We start from the raw sequence: 17,433 nt of genomic DNA on the forward strand, positions 1-17,433 counted from the left end.
ATCACACTAGGTTAAAAACAACAACAACAACAACAACTTTGTTTGAAGAGCCAAAGAAAAAAAATCTAGGTAAATAAACTCTTAACTCAAAGTAAAAAAAAAAAAAAAGTAACTAAAATGATAGTGATTTTTTAGTTATTTACTGTTTTCATTGTACATTTTTAATAAATGTGGTATTTGATGACTTAAAGATTTGGTAAATAAAAATGACTCTAGACAAAAAACAAAACAAAACAAAAAAAAACGTTCATGCTGTAACAAGAGGGTGCCCATAACCATTTTGGGGAGATAAAGTTAAGTATTAGTATTTTTCAATGTATAAACCGAATACTCTTCAATCTAATATTGCACTTAGAATTCTAGTACAGGTAATAACAACAAAATTTATGAACTAAGAGCTTCTCTGTCATGTTTATAATAGCAAAAATAAAAGAATGGTTATAAAATAATGATATATCTATATAAAAATATAGGGCAGGTGCTGGCAAACTTTTTCTTAAAGTGCCAGGTTTAAGCTTTAGGTTTAGGAGCTATATGGTTTCTGTTCTGTACAACTGTGCAGTTTCAGTGCAAAAGCTACAACAGACAACATGTAAACAAATGATATGGTTGTATTCTAACACAATTTTATTAGTAAGAGCAGGTGACCAACTATGGGTCAGAGTTTGCTAGGCCCTGAACAGAACAATTAATGTCATGTTTTTAAGGCAGTGGGTGAGGACTGGAAGTATTTAAAAAATTTAAAGCTATTAGTTTAAATTCTCCCAAGTTCCCCACAAATGGCAAGTTTTACTTTAATATTTGGGTTGGGGGAGATTCATTTTTAAAAAGTGGTTGGATTGGGTGAGGAATGCAGTCAATTTTTCTGTTCTGTTTTCAGAAAAGCCAAATGACTCCAGATGTACTTGGGATATTTTCTGGAAATCAAAATCCAAGGTAACTCCTGTGACCTGCAATTATTCAGGCCATTAACATTGTAGCTATGGCTTCATTTATAGCTTAGTTCAATAATCTTCATAATGATGAAGTGTGTCATCATTCATCACACAGTATGTCATGAAAGAAGACTAACTTATTTTTAGTATTTTAAATAATGAAAGTGATTTAATAATACTTTTAAAAAGCAATCAAAAGTTACCTTTACTTATCTGTAAAAGTAATTTCTCAGGATACCTTATCCCTCTATGATGTTACATTTGTTACTACAGATGTATTTAATTCTTTACAAGATGATTCTAGTCAAGTATCTTTTTATTTATAGCTTTTGAGCTGAAAATTAAACATTGCCGTAACTTTAAAAATCTACTTGACTATTCATTTTGTCTACATAGACCTGCAGGTCTCTCATTTTTAAAAAAAATCTCATTTCATTATCTCATTTAAAAAATACTTTAAAAATAACTGTTTCTCTCTTTTAATACTTAAGAAATATATGTCTAATGATTCATGTCTTAGCTGAAAGAACAAGTCTTAGTGTGAAAGTAATCTAGTAAAAATGAAATATTTGCAATCCTTCTTTAATGTCTACACACAACAAAGACCTCCTTCATTGAAGTCAGCGCAAGTGAGTGGTTTTGGAATAATAATTTCGATGGAACAAAAAATGATCATGTCAACCATGAACTAAAAAAATGATACTACAGAAATCTAGAAATATTTGATAATGTTAAAACTTCAATAATTATTATACAAAGTATATCTTTAAATTACTTGCTATCTTTCTGATTAATAATATATTCATTTACTATATTAATAATATATTAATAACTCTTTCCTCCTGAGGTAAAATTCCTTAAATCCTATAAATAAAAGAGATCATTAGGTCCTTTTCTTTAGGTTAATAAGTCCTCCATTCCAAATGCATATAATCACTGTATCAGTAAATAAAACTACAATTAGTACCATCAATGGGAGGGTTATTTGCAAAAAGGTAATTTATTTTAAAAACAGACATTCAATATAACTATAGATATGGGAGAAAACACTAATTTCAGAATCAGATCAAATTTCATTTAAATCTTAGCTTTGTAACCTTATGCAAATAATTGCTTAGATATTTGGTTTCCTTATCTTTTTTACTTATAGCTAAAACAAGGTGACTTGTATCTTGTCAGTTCCTTTTTAAAATGTTTAGATAGTTCTTAAAAATTGTTATGGGATGAAAAAAATTCCAATTTCCTCCCTAAAACACTGGAGAGAAGCAAAGGGGAAGAAATGACACAAATAAAGATGGCATTCAGAGTTTCAGTATAAATTAAAAGTATACCCCACAAAATGAATATAATGCTTCATAGTGTCATTGAACTGCACTTAGAATCAACCATGACTTTATTGTTAGGTAACAGGGAACTATAATACACTAAGGCACCTTACTTAGTAGGTAGTTCTGAGGCAGTCACTGGAGTGCATCATTCCCTCTCACTGTCATATTAAGGTAGTCTGAGCACTCTAAAGCAGGCACAGGCAAACCACAATCCATTGGCCAAACGTACTTGTTTTGTAAATAAAGTTTTATTGGAACACAAGCAGACTATCATTCACATTGCATCTACAGCTGCTTTCAAACTATAAGGAAGAGTTGAATAATTGTGACCATGTGGCCCACAATTATTTACTATCTGGCCCTACACAGAATAAGTTTGCTGACCACTGAACTATAGCATTGCTACTCAAAGGTTTGATTTGTACACCAGAACTGTTTGTTCCTGAATGGAAATGAGATGAGATGGTGTGAGAACATAAACCAATTATGTTAACCCAGTACAATGGTTATTTCAACTACACTTTTGTTTTCATTGCCAGACTTTCTCAATGAAGGACTTACAGTCTTGTACAGGTTCCTTTTCTCATAGTGGATAGGTAAAAACAGCTCATTGATTAGCTACTTTGAATACCACTACTCTAAAAGTACATAGAGCCACAGCAGAAGGAACTACCCAGAGCTCAAAGGGATAACAATGTCACTTAGAGACTTATCTTGGCACAGTGATCTAGAGTTTTGTAGCATTAGGTGATAGGTTTGGTAATTAATTAAACAGGATTCAGAAAATGGCCTTTACATAAGACTTCCTTCTATTCTTTGCTCTTCCTAAGATTTAAATTACTCCAAAAATCTTGTCTGCTATAGATTTGTGTTTCAACAAGATGAAATGTAACAGCTAACATCCCTCTCTCCCTATCTTTTCTTGATAGCAGGAAAGATGAAAATATTTGGCCCTCCAAGAACAACTTTTCAAGAAACTAAGTCAATAATATATTTTGCTTATTTAGCCTCTTTAATTTGCTGAACAGATAGAAAACTATAATAGTAAATTATATTTCTCTTGAAGTAAAAGAATTTTTAAAGTAAATCTATTCTCTGCAAACATTAACAGTATTATCCCCTGTACTTAAGTCCTAATTTAAAATAAATCATGCATCAATTAAAGAATACAGAATGAAATCCTACCGCTAAACTTAACATGAAATTTCCTTGAACAAGTATACAATTTCTAAAGGTGCCAAAGGTAATCCAACTCAAGTAGTTTTCTGAAAAATAAAATTATTCAGGGACAGATTTTTATTGCAAATATTTACTCAAAAACTACTATATACAGCAGAATTTTAATAGCCGTTTAAAACATTTAACATTCAGTGAAACAAAACTTGAGAATTCAAAGCACATTTTAAGAAGTAAAAATGTAGCATTTTCAATAAATTTTTTTAGTACTTTAAAGCAAGCTACTGTTATTCATATTATTTATTTCTATATCTATTATTTTCTAGATGATAAAAAAACTGAAAAAACAATTTAGCAGCCATTTTATGGGTAAAATAGGATACGGATAAATTAGGCTAAATATCCCAAACCAAGTTTTTACATCACTGCTTTAGGTCCCATTTGAAGTTTCTATTTTACAATTAAAGAAAAAGTCACTTAAACATGGCATGAGCCAGGACATGTTTTCAGTTTACTGCTTTACAATATCTACATTATACCATACTTTGGTTTGGCTTCCAGACCATTTTATGGGTCTATTTCTAAAGATCATTAAAACAATATTAAAAGCATAACAGCTACAGGAGTTTGAACAACAGGTTTCTATTTTATACAACTAGCACATCAAGGATTTCAGCAAAGCTTACACATTGACAAGAAGCACAAATATAAATTTATATCTTAATAATTTCACTTTCACTGAAAGTTTAATTAAGGTAAGCTTACAGCCTGGCAGGCTAACACTTGTATGGAGGTACACAGATTCAAATATTCTGTTTACATGCTTCTGACAGTCTGGAATGTTATATTAAATCCAAAATTGATTTTATGTTCATCCAAATTCTCACTAGATCAATTAATTTAGCACTCTAAGCATGCTCTATTTGCCAGCATCATACTTAAAATTAAGCCTTCATTAACAATGCCTATCAGCCATTATTTTTAATCAATTATTCCCAAAAGGTATGTGGTTCCAAATCTCTCCCTTTAAGTTAACTGAAAAGGATACACAGGTAATAAGAACTTTTAGCTTAGGACTGATGTAAGTTTCAAAAGCTTTGTTATTATAATTAATATTCTAATAATCGATTCATATTGGCCACAAAGTTCTTCTCACAAACTGTTAAATGAGAATTTTCCATTGCAAACGTAACTTTCACTAAAACCCTGTTACATGTTAAAGGCTTCCTGGAAATCCATAGAAATCATGCTATTATCAGTGAATTGATTTAAGAATCTGGGTTGAACATACAGGTAAAGTGTATACAAATGACTTCCTTCACATTTTCCTCTTTCTGAACTCCAAAACAGCACCACTGAGCTCACCTGATAGCACTGTTCCAAATGTTCTAACCGTTGGTACACTAAACTTAGAATGACTAAAAAATTTCAACTTCTTTCTTTTTCATCTGCCGGGTCTACTGTTGTCTCTGTCGTGCTAGTGCTATCTTCTCCAGGAACACTGTCAGCTTGATCAGACTCTACTTCATCAGTCTTGGCTGAAGGATCACCACTACCTTTCTGAAGAATCTCTGTGGCTTCATACTCAAGTACCTCTGATGGAGTCAAAGGTTCTAAATGAATACTGCCTTGCTCACTAACATCAGAACTAACAGATTCAGGTTCATCTCTTTTTCTCAAAAACTGGTCAATGCTAACATCACCAGATGTTAACCGCAAATCCTTAATATTCTTCGAAGAAAACCTAGCTTCACTGGAGTTGGAATCTTCAATCTGATCACATGAATTTATGTTTCCTGAACTTTGACACATCTTCAACTCTGTTTTCTGACAATTGTGCTCTATTTGTTTTTCCTTTTCTACTTTATCTGCATCAATATTTGAATCATGACTGAAGATATTCTTTAACCCAGTCTTTTGGTCTCCGAGACAGGTATCATTTTCCTTATTTGAAACTGTTATGCTGTCTTCACTTTTTGTTGCTAATGAGCCTTCAAATGAATTTGTATCACATCCATTTTTTTCTTCCTCTGAAGCTTTATCTTGTTTACTGAAAAAATAAAGGCATTTGTTATGTATTTTTTCAGAACACAATGTATTTGAACACTATCAAAATAAAGACATGCTCTAAAAAACAAAAACGAAAAAAAGGTCTAGGTACATTTGCCAAAAAGGAGAAGAATAATGCAGGTCCCAAGTCCTTGCCATGTTAGAATTTAGGATTTACGAGTGGCCATTTTCTTAGACAAGAGGGTGAGAAACTCCAGAGCCACATGTTAAAAGGAGAACTGGGGAATCTATCGAAACTAGTTTTAGTCCTGCTAATCATTACTTTTATCTATTCACACCATTGCTTGTCTTTAGTTGATATTTAAGCATTTTTATTAATTTATATGAGTACTTTAAATAAGAAGTGAATATATTTGAGAAAAAAACATTTTTTTAAAAGACATTATTTATTTATTTGACAGACAGAGATCACAAGCAGTCAGAGAGGCAGGCAGAGAGAGAGGAAGAAGCAGGCTCCCCGTTGTGCAGAGAGCCTGATGTGGGACTCGATCCCAAGACCCCAGGATCATGACGTGAGCCAAAGGCAGAGGCTTCAACCCACTGAGACACCCAGGTGCCCCATGAGAAAAAAAACATTTTTTAAATGATTTATGTATCATCTTAAAATGTCTTTCCCTATGCAAGATCAAATATGTATTTGTAAAAATTTCTCTAATTTTTAAGTTTTACTTAAAAAATATAAACACATGCCTGAAAAAATATATCTAAATATACAATATGCATACATAAACATGCATACATAAATATTTTTGTGTATATGAGTGTGTCTGTGTGTTCCCTACTGTCCTAGCATGTTAACAGAAAGTATATAGGGCATCATAAAACATTAGAAACAGAAGACTTTAAAGAGAATCTCCAGCTCCTTATCTAGATGTTACAATACATATTTTGCCCAAAATAAATTTAATGATTACAGATATCTTATTTCTTCTATTAATCTACCTGGAATTTGTACTTTTTCTGAATGAACGGACAAAATATCAAAGCAACATTATCAAATAGTCATTTATTACTTACTAACTTACATTTATATAAGTTAAATAAATCTGCTATTTATTTTGTTCTGATCTGTCTTTGGACTGTTCTTGGGCAAATACCACCTAGTCTTACCAATTACAGATTAACAATATATTTTATTATTTAATACAGCAAATTACCTACTATCCACTACTTTTTCCCTAAGTTTAACAGTGTAAAAATGTAAAAGACATTTGTACAAGAATGCTCATAAAAACAATGTTTAAATAGCAAATACAGAGGGGTGCCTGAGTGGCTCAGTTGATTAAGTGTCTGCCTTGGGCTCAGGTCATGATCCCGAGGTCGTGGGATCAAGCCCCAAGTCTGGCTCCCTGCTCAGCCAGGAATCTGTCTCTCCCTCTGCTGCCACTCTCCCTGGCTTGTGACAGTTCTCTTGCTTGCTCTCTCAATGAACAAAACCTTAAAAAAAAAAAAAAAAGTGAATACAGAAAAAACCAAATATCTAACAAGAGAGCAATGATTTAATAAATTATGGTAGTAAATAGAAAAATATGAAACTTCCTTTAAACACCACTGGTTTCCAAACCAAATCCCATTAGGATTTTTTAAACTAAATATTCATTACTAAACCCATAAATTAATTTGGGAAAATGGCCTCTCATGCATTAGTTAATAATCAGTTATTTTCTGTCACAGTAAGTTTTCATTTTTCTTCATTTAGATCCTGTACATTTCTCATTTTTGTTATTGTGAATTAACTTTTTGTACATTTTATTTTGTAATCACATGTTATTGACATACTGCAACATTCAGACTTTTATACCAAGCTACCTTAATTAATACTTTCATTAACTTCATTCTTAGCTGATTTCCTTGGATCTTATAGGTCAATTATACCATCTACAAATAATTACAATATTTTCCTCATTTAAATTTATATAATTACTATTTTTATTCAGATCTTACTGGACTAACTACAATTTACAGAAAATATTATATTATAGAGAAGTGATTAGTCTGCTTTTCCTAATGCCTTCACTGAATTTTTGTTAACCACTGACCTGTCCCCAAATTCTAGATGAAGAAAGGACTAGATCATTTTTCTAGTAAAGTCTAAGAGACAACTTCATAAGGCCTTATTCCATAATTTTCTTTTCAGGGGCAACAGATTAATCAACCTCATTCAGTTAACAAGCACCCTACCCCTGACGATGTATAGCTATATATAAGATATACCACATAAAGGCAGACATGTGGAGATTAATTTAAAAGACAAAATAAAATTATCTTTATTGGAATTAAGTTCTAATTAGAATGTTAGATTCTCTTTTGCTAAGAAAAATTTTTAAAAAATATTCTTTTTTTTATTATATGTTATGTTAGTCACCATATGGTACATCATTAGTTTTTGATGTAGTGCTCCATGATTCATTGTTTGTAATACCCGGTGCTCCATGCAATCCGTGCCCTCCTTAATACCCATCACCAGGCTCACCCATACCCCTCCGTCCCTTCTAAAACCCTCAGTTTCTTTCCCAGAGTCCAAAGTCTCTCATGGTTCATCTCCCACTCTGATTTTTCCCCCTTCATTTTCCCCTTCCTTTTCCTACTGTCCTCCATGCTATTCCTTATGTTCCTCAAATAAGTGAAACCATATAATTGATTTTCTCTGTATATGAACCACATCTTCTTTATCCATAAGATACCTTGGAATAAACCTAAACAAAGAGGTAAAGGATCTATACTCTAGGAACTACAAAACACTCAGGAGAGAAACTGAAGAAGACACAAAAAGATGGAAGAACATTCCATGCTCATGGATTGGAAGAATAGACATCGTTAAAATGTCTATCCTGTCCAGAGCAATCTATACTTTCAACATCATTCCAATCAAAATACCAATGGCATTTGTCAAAATGCTGGAACAAACAATTCTAAAATTTGTATGGAACCAGAAAAGACCCTGAATCACCAAGGAAATGCTGAAAAAGAAAAACAAAACTGGGGGCATCATGCTGCCGGATTACAAGCTATATCACAAAGCTGTGATCAACAAGACAGCATGGTACAAAAACAGACACACAGACCAATGGAACAGAATAGACAGCCCAGAGAGGAACCCTCAACTCTATGGTCAACTAATCTTTGACAAAGCAGGAAAAAATATCCAATGGGGAAAAAGTCTCTTCAATAAATGGGGCTGGGAAAATTGGACAGTTATATACAGAAGAATCAAACTTGACCATTCTCTTACATGTACACAAAGATAAAATGAATGAATGACCTCAATGTGAGACAGGAATCCATCAAAATCCTAGAGGAGAGCTTAGGCAGAAACCTGTTTGACATCAGCCACAGCAACTTCATTCAAGACACGTCTCCAAAGGCAAGGGAAACAAAAGTGAAAATAAACTTTTGGGACTTGATCAAGATCAAAAGCTTCTGCACAGCAAAGGAAACAGTCAAGAAGACAAAGAGGCAACCTACAGAATGGGAGAAGATATTTGCAAACGACACTACAAAGGGCTGATATCCAAGATCTATTAAACTTCTCAAACTCAACACCCAAAAAACAAATAATCAAGGCAAAAAACGGGCAGAAGACATGAGAAGACACCTCTCCAAAGAAGACAAACAAATGGCTAACAGACACATGAAAAAGTGTTAGCCATCAAGGAAATTCAAATCAAACCCACACTGAGATACCACCTTAACCCAGTTAGAATAGCAAAAATGGACAAGGCTAAGAAAGCTTCTAAAATAAGATAAAAACAGAGGCAGACAAACCATAAGAGACTCTTAACTACAGAGAGAAAACTGAGTGTTGATGGAGGGAGGTAGAAATAGGTGATGGCATTAAGAAGAGCACTTGTTATGAACAGCACTGGATGACATATGCTAGTGATGAATTTCTAAATTCTACCCTTGAAACTTTAACTATGTGACTTGTTAACTAATCTGAATTTAAATGAAATATTGAAAGAAGAAAAAATGTCTTGTGGTCTTCAGTGTTGATCAGAGCCTTAAATTTTTTAAAGCCAATCCCTGAAGTTTGAAACTTTTCTGTTAAGGTCCCACCACAGAAGTAGCTTTATGAAGCTTCTGAAAATACTTTAGCAAAAAAAGATTTTAAGATTACCTTTTTGCAAAAATTGTCCTCATTTTGTAACTTGTAGGACCCTGTAACTGTTTTCATTTAATAGGGGCAATTAAAATCTGTTAACATTTTATTTACTAGTAAAAAGATGAACTAGTTAAAAATTTTACAACTATAAGATGTTTAAAGGATGTTCAAAAGATTTCAAAAATAAGGATCTACAGTATGTTTATGTTGTATTAAAATTTCAAAAATTTTTAAATTAAACTAAAACAAATAAAATATCAACTAAAATAATACAGCTCAAATATCAGCTTTTTATGTAGTTTAACTTCAAGACATTCAGTTTTTCCTTATATTTACCTTTCAGAATTTGATGTTTCTGTTTCTCCTTCAGCCATATTAGGTCTTGCAATTTCCTGAAATGATTAAGAATATGTTTCTTTTATATTCATGGTTAAACTTAAATTAAACTACTCTAAGTATCCTAAACTTTCTGGATTAAAGGAATTTAAGTGTGCACCTAATATAGCAAAGAAATAGAAAAAAAACATTTACTAATCTAAAGTATGTACTATATAATAATTCTCAAAATTAAAAACAGAATTTTTAAAACTCTTAAAAAAATCAACAAGAATTTCAGTATACTAGAAGTCTCTGAATCAAGGTCATGAAACAGTTATCCAGTATAACACCTGCTTTTCATAGTAAAACTTCAGTGAGCCAGAGGCCAGCTTAGCCATTCATAACAATTACCAATCATTAAGCACATGATGCATGAGGTAGTATGTTAAGAGCTTGACTATCTCATTTAATCCTCATATTAGACATTTTCAATTCCATTTCTATGGTAGGAAATACAACTATGTAGGTTAAGTAGAAAATCCCAGGCAATAACCAAAATAAATGGTGAAGATCCAAATCTAGGTCTAGCTCTTAACTAGTACAGTGATTGACTGAGGACTGTGAAATTGATAATGGCGTATTAATTACATACATTTATTTTTACTCTTCTAAAACCCTGGTAAAATGAGGCAAAGACATAAAACATTTTCATTCATAAAGACCATGAAAATACTAAAGCATACTGCCAATGAGATGTCAATAAATTTTTAGATGGAATGTGGCTGAAAAGTTGACTTTGCAACACGGAGGAAGTTACAACTAAGTATCTGAGTAGGGGAGTGCAAGGAGAAGAAAATTTGCCCAGAGAACTGAAGCAATCTGAACCAGTACGTAAAAAAGTGAAACACAAGGACTGCTGAGAGAGCCAATGCTCTTTCCCTCATTCACACAAGAGATACCTATTCTTTCCTCTACCACAGAAGCTACAAGTTAACTTTCTGAACTAGAGACAGTTTAGACTTATGAACACCAGGAACGGCAAAGGGAAGCCACGAGGCAGTGGGAGAAAACAGAAAAATTTAGTCAAAGTCCATAAACTGAATAAAGGTCCCCACAATTCTTCCTCTGCCTGGCTCCCAGAATGCCAGCACCTAGAGGAATCACTCTTCACCATCAACAGCTGGAATCGAAAACACTTCTTTGGAGGAAAATTATCAGTCTCAAGGAAGACAAGTTTTCCCATAATGACTTTGAAAGTTTATCTTCCTCACCAAAGAGTCAGCTCAGCATCTGATTTTCTTATGGTGAAGTCTAAACAATTCCCACACAGACTGTGCAGATTGTATAGAGCACTAATCAGGAGGATTAACTAACCATCACATTATAATCCATGGCCGCAGTTCTCTAAGTGTATCTCACAGATACATTTGGCCTCCAAGACACTTTTAGGAGGTGGTGAAATTAAAACTCTTGGTACAAAACCAGTAGTGGGTAAATATGCTGGCATGCTGGCATCTTAACATGAATCAAGGCAGTGGCATCAAACCAAACTGTACTAGTAATCACTGGCAAACACCAGCAGTAAAATTCACTTTATTAAATATCAATCTTTAAGTTCATGTCTTTTGAATTTTCTGTGTGATAAAAAAGGAAGTATGCATAAAGCCCTGTAATTGTCTATGATTGAGCTGCAAGCTGAACTTTGGCACAATTATTTCACAGAACATTGTTTTTATTTTAAAGGTTGAATGTCAAACTATGAATATTTAGACTTACTTATTTAGGAGATATTTTCTTGAAAATTGACAAAGCGAGCCTATCACATCAAAGAAAACAACCAACAGTGCTTTTTGTCAGTAATAAAATTCAAACACATGGTAAATTTTAGGAAAACTTGTATTCACCATTCATTAGATTTATGCTAATATCAGTGACTTGGTATGATACATAAAAGATGTCAGCACTTGCAAGATCTATGTAACTCAGCGAACCAGTATTTTCCAAATGACTAATTGATGATGTTGTAAAATCATGCATGAATAAAAGATTCAGATAGACCAACAGATTTGAATGTATCAAAGCTTAAAAAGTTGAGTGATATGGAATGAGATTCTACATTGCAAAAAACCTTTAAGAAATCTTCAACTTGTCTATTTTTGATGTAGTATCAAAAAAAAAATCACAATTATTTGAAAAGACTGTTGAAGTACCATGTAAGGCTGGATATTCTTCATATATTTTGACCACAATAACAACATATCACAACACACTGAACGCAGAAACATGTGAACCCAATCTACTTAACTAGACATTACAAAGATACGCAAAAGTATAAAACAATATCAGTGTTCTAAGTTTCTTGTTTTTTGTAAAATAGTTATATTTTATTTTTTGTAAAATAGTTATTTCTCAGAAAAATGTTATTTATGTAACTATAGTAGGTTAGTTAGTTTGATTTTTAAGTTACAATTTTTTTAGATCTCACATTTTAAATTTCTAATATGGTAAATCTAATACTTTTTGAGAGTATATATATACATATATATATATATATATAGAGAGAGAGAGAGAGAGAGAGAGAGAGAACACCCTTTGGAGTTTTGCAGTGCACAACCTCTGTGACTATATAAGGAAGCCCTTGTCCCCATTCAACAAGAAGTATTCAAAAAACTCGGTCGTGCTTTACTCTCTAGTATATGGGCAGCCAAGGATCACCACACCATTGAAGACATCCTTCATTTATTTAGACAACCTTTTTTAAAGGTTTTATTTATTTGAGAGTAAGAGAGAGAGAGAATGTGAGCTGAAGAGAGAGGGAGAGAGAATCTGGGGCAGATTCTGAGTCGATGCGGGGCTTGATCTTATGACCACAAGATCATGACCCAAGCTAAAACTAAGAGTCGGATGCTTAACCGACTGAGCCACCCTAGCACCCCTGAAGACATCCTTTAACATCAGAAATATCAAAATGATAGGAATAAAGAAAGGAGTTAGGAGACATTGCTGGGGACAAAAAGAAAAAAAATATAATAAACATTTAATATCCCCAAAGAAGCATAAGATGTTATTATATCCATTAAACAATTACAAAAATTATGAAGAGAAAAATGGAAGAATAAAAATATTAAAGAGCTCTTCAAAATTAAATATATGACAATTAAAATAAGAAATTAAGTTTAGAAATTTTTTTTTAAAAGATTGAATGAAAAAGACAAAAAGTAGGAAGGCAAGAAAGAAGATACCACACAACTAGAGTAGGTAATGCAGGAAATATAGTGTCACATCAATAGGAGAGGAGAAAGAGAGACAAAATGAACAAAGAAAAGTAAAAATTTGCCAAAGAAATAATATAAGAAAACTTGCCCCAAACATATATACCCAAATTACAAAGGCTTATTAAATGCCTATCATAATGAACAGAAAAAGGATGAATGGTGAACATATCATCATGAAATTTCAAAACACCAGAGACAGAGATCATCACTAAAGTTGCCAGAAGAAAAAAATAACCAAAATGCAAAGAAACTGTAGCAAGAATGATATCAGACTTTATTAAATACTTTCAAAACTGCACAGGAAAAGTTATTTCTATGTACTTCAGCCAAACTATCTTTAAGTAAATATAGTTTAAAATACACAATGAGTCAGAAAAGATGCACCCTTTCTGAGGGAGTTGTTAGAGAACATGTTTCATTAAAATAGGAAATAAACCAAGCAAAAGGGAACTCCTAGTTTAGAAAATAGGATATCCAACACAAGATAGTAGCAGAAGAAAATCCTGATACAACAAACTATGCACCAGGCTTAGAGAACAATTAGTTTAAACTTAAGGAGATCTGAGAGGAGAGATTCAGACTTTCTAACAATTTTTTTTTTGATGTGTGTGAACATTTGGAAAAAGTATTTCCAAACACTAGACAAATTGCAACACTTTTTTTTAAAAACAGCATTAAGTGTTATAAAAACTAAACAAATGAGTCAGTTTAACTCCATAAAAATAAAATAAGATATTGTAAAGGAGAAAAAATCATAAGATCTCAAAAACTTTGATGTAACTATGCTGAAATCAGTGCTATGTCAAGCCATACTGGAACTTGAGGTAAAAGGAAAAACACATATCCTTATATACACATTTTTCTTTTTTATTGTGGCAAAATACACATAAAATTTACCATCAAAACCACTTTTAAGCATACAGTTCAGTGGTATTAAATACATTCACATTATTGTGTGGCCATCAATATCATCCATCCCAACTTTTTCATCTTGTAAAACTTAAACAACCCCACATTCTCCCCTTCCCCTCAGCCCCTGACAGCCACCACTATCTCCATTATGCTTTTGACTATTCTAAGTACCTCATATAAGAGCAATCATATGGTATGCTTTTTTTTTGGTAACTCATTTAATTTAACTCATTTAGCATAATGCATTCAAGGCTTATCCATGTTGTGGCATACTGCAGAATTTCCTTTCCTTTCAAAGCTGAATAATATTCCATTGTTTATGTATATATACTACATTTTGCTTATTCTTTCATTTATAGATGGTTACTTGGTTTACTTCCATGTTTCAGCTATTGTGAATAATGCTGCTATGAAAATGGGTGTACAAATACCTCCTTTAGTCTCTGCTTTCAATTCTTTTCAGTATACTCAGAAGTGGAATTGCTGAATCATATGTATTTTTTCTTTTGAGGAACTGCTGTACTGTTTTCCACAGTGGCTGTATCATTTTACATTCCCATCAACAGCACACAAGGGTTCTGATTTTTCCACATCCTCATCAACACTTGTTTTTTGTTGTTGTTGTTGTTGTTTTAAATAGTAGCATCCTAACAGGTATGAGGTGATATATTTTTTTAAATAATTTTTTAAAATAAACACATAATGTATTATTAGCCCCCAGGGTACAGGTCTGTGAATAACCAGGTTTACACACTTCACAGTGAGGTGATATTTTATAGTAGTTTTTATTTGCGTTTCTCTAATAAGTAGTCCTATTGCATATCTTTTCATTTTAGTGGCTATTTATATATCTTCTAGGGATAAGAGTCTGTTCTAGTCCTTAATCCACCTTATTAATTGGATTGTTTTTTGTCACTTGAATTTTAGGAGTTCTCTAAATATTCTGGATATTAACTCCTTATCAGACATATGATTAACAAATATTTTCTTCCTTTTGTGGGTTACCTTTTTATTTTGTGGATGGTGTGTCTGATGTACAAAATTTAAAAATTTTCATGAATCTAATTAGTCTTTTATTTCCTTACTTGTGCCTTTGGTGTGGTAACCAAGAAATCATCAACAAATCCAATGTCATGAAACTTCTGTTTTCTCCTAAGAATGTTACTGTTTTCAGTCTTCTATTAAGGTTATTGATCCAGTTTGAGTTAATGTTTGCATATAGTGTTAGTAAGGTTCCAACTTCATTCTTTTGCATGTGGATATCCAGTTTTCCCAGCACTGTTTATTGAAAAGACTGTCCTTTCTCTACTGGTCCTAGCCTCCTTTTCAAAAATAATTTCAGCCTATATCTGTGGCCTTATTTCCAGGCTCTTTATTCTATCCCACTGGTCTAAGTGTCTGTCTTTATGCAAATATCACACTGTTTTGATTTCTGTAGCTTTGCAGTAAGTTCTGAAATCAGTGTGTCTTCCAGTTTTGCTCTTTTCAAAACTTTTTTTTTTTTTTTTAGCTCTTTGAGGATCTTTGAGATTTTATATAAATTTTAGGATGCAATTTTCTATCTCTATAAAAATTTTTTAAAATGCCTTTGGAATTTTTGTACAGATAGCAATAAATCTGTAGATTACTTTTGGTGATATGGGCATTTTAATAATATTGTCTTCTAATCTGTGAATATAAGCTGTGTTTCCATTTATGTTTTAATTTCTGTCAGTAAGGTTTTACAGTCTTATTTTACAAGTCTTTCATCAATTCCTATTTTTTTTATGCTACTACAAATGGAATTATTTTTGTAATCTTCTTTTGAGACTGTTCCTTGTGTTTAGAAATGCAACTGATTTTTGTGTGTTGACTTTGTATCCTACTTCTTTACTGAATTCATTTATTAGTTCTAACAGGGGTCTTTTTGGTGGACTCTTCTGGATTTTTACATAAACAGGATAATTTTACTTTTTTCCAGTTTGATTGCCTTTTCTTTCTTTTTCTTGACTAACTGCTGTTTCTGGGCAGAGTTAAATCTAGCTCTAAATGTCCACTAAATCTGGCTTATTAAGTTCTCTAGTTCCTTACTTACATCTGATTGTTCTATACATTAAGTGGGGTTTTGAAGACTCCAACTGTTATTGTAGAACATCAGTTCTTTAATTCTGTTAGTTTTAACTTCATGTATTTTGGTGATTTGTCATTTTTAATTGTTGAATCTTCTTTCTGTATTGAACCTTTTAATATATAATGTCCTTTTTTCCTTGTAACCTTTTTTCATTTAGTCAATTTTGTCTGATATTAATAAAGACACTCAAGTTCTCTTTGGATTATTATTTGCATGGAATATCTTTTTTATCACTTCACTTGAACTTGGGTATTTTATTTTTTATTTTTTAAAGATTTTTACTTATTTGTCAGAGAAAGAGAGAGAGAGAGAGCATGTACACAAGTATGGCAAGCGGCAGTCAGAGGGAGAAGCAGGCTCCCTGCTGAGCAAGGAGCCCAATGGAGCACTCGATCCCAGGGCCCTGGGATCATTACCTGAGCTGAAGGTAGAAGCGTAACCAACTGAGCTCCCCTGGAATCCCTAACTTGTGTCTTTATCTCAAGTGAGTCACCTATAGATTATATGCAGTTGGGTCCTGTGTTTTTATCCATTTTTCTAACATCTGTCTTACAACTGGAGAGTTTAATTCATTTACTTTTAAATTAACTACTGATAAGGAGGGATATATATCTGTTATTGTGTTATTTTTAATATGCTTTATATAACTTTTTTGGCACTCATTTCCTCTACTACTGACTGTTTGTTTAGTTGATTGTGATGAAATGTTTAAATTCTTTTTTCATTTCCTTTGTGTAAAGTTATTTTTTGTGTGTGGTTACCATGGGAATAACATTTAATATTCTAAGGTTGTCACCCTCTAATTTGATTTTATACCAGCTTAAATTCAGTAACATATAAAAACTCTGCTCCTTTACAGCTCCATCCCCACCCCTTTTGGCTGTTCTCACAAAATTACATCTTTATAAACTGTGTACCCAGATCTACACAAATAATTATTTTAAGTGCATTAGTTTCCTAAATTATGTAGAAAACAAGATTTGGAGTTAGAAATCAAAGTTATAGTAATGTTAGCTTTTACACTAATATCTTTTCTTTTTATGCATTTATCTCTTAATTCATGTAGAAAACAAAAAATAGTTTAAAAGCATTGTTAAGATAGTACTAGCTTTTATAATTTCCTATGTACTTACCTTTATTGAGATATTTATTTCTCCTTGTATCTTTGAGTTACCATGTACTGTCCTTTCATTTCATCATACAGAAC

The 17,433-nt window shown here is 32.4% G+C and overlaps 1 protein-coding gene and 1 long non-coding RNA gene across 10 annotated transcripts in view; one reads left to right on the plus strand and one right to left on the minus strand.

The window, feature by feature from the left end:
- The window catches only part of LOC131835850 (uncharacterized), a 68,236-nt gene extending 67,196 nt beyond the window's left edge, over positions 1-1,040 (plus strand). The window contains exon 4 of the long non-coding RNA XR_009355384.1: positions 881-1,040. This is a non-coding gene — a long non-coding RNA (uncharacterized LOC131835850). The remainder of the gene's footprint in view (positions 1-880) is intronic.
- A 1,452-nt stretch (positions 1,041-2,492) lies between these two features.
- Positions 2,493-17,433, minus strand: part of ZNF280D (zinc finger protein 280D) — a 136,776-nt gene continuing 121,835 nt past the window's right edge. For 8 of the 9 annotated variants that reach the window (XM_059180581.1, XM_059180587.1, XM_059180588.1 and 5 more), the window contains 2 exons: positions 9,948-10,003; positions 2,493-5,489 (listed from right to left, as the gene is read on the minus strand). In XM_059180581.1, coding sequence (XP_059036564.1) covers positions 4,868-5,489; positions 9,948-10,003 — 678 coding nt within the window. In that variant the 3' untranslated portion in view covers positions 2,493-4,867. The remainder of the gene's footprint in view (positions 5,490-9,947; positions 10,004-17,433) is intronic. The other variant, XM_059180593.1, reaches the window with a different exon arrangement.

The sequence above is a fragment of the Mustela lutreola genome, chromosome 7, assembly GCF_030435805.1.
Source record: "Mustela lutreola isolate mMusLut2 chromosome 7, mMusLut2.pri, whole genome shotgun sequence".
Classification (NCBI taxonomy): Eukaryota; Metazoa; Chordata; class Mammalia; order Carnivora; family Mustelidae; genus Mustela; species Mustela lutreola.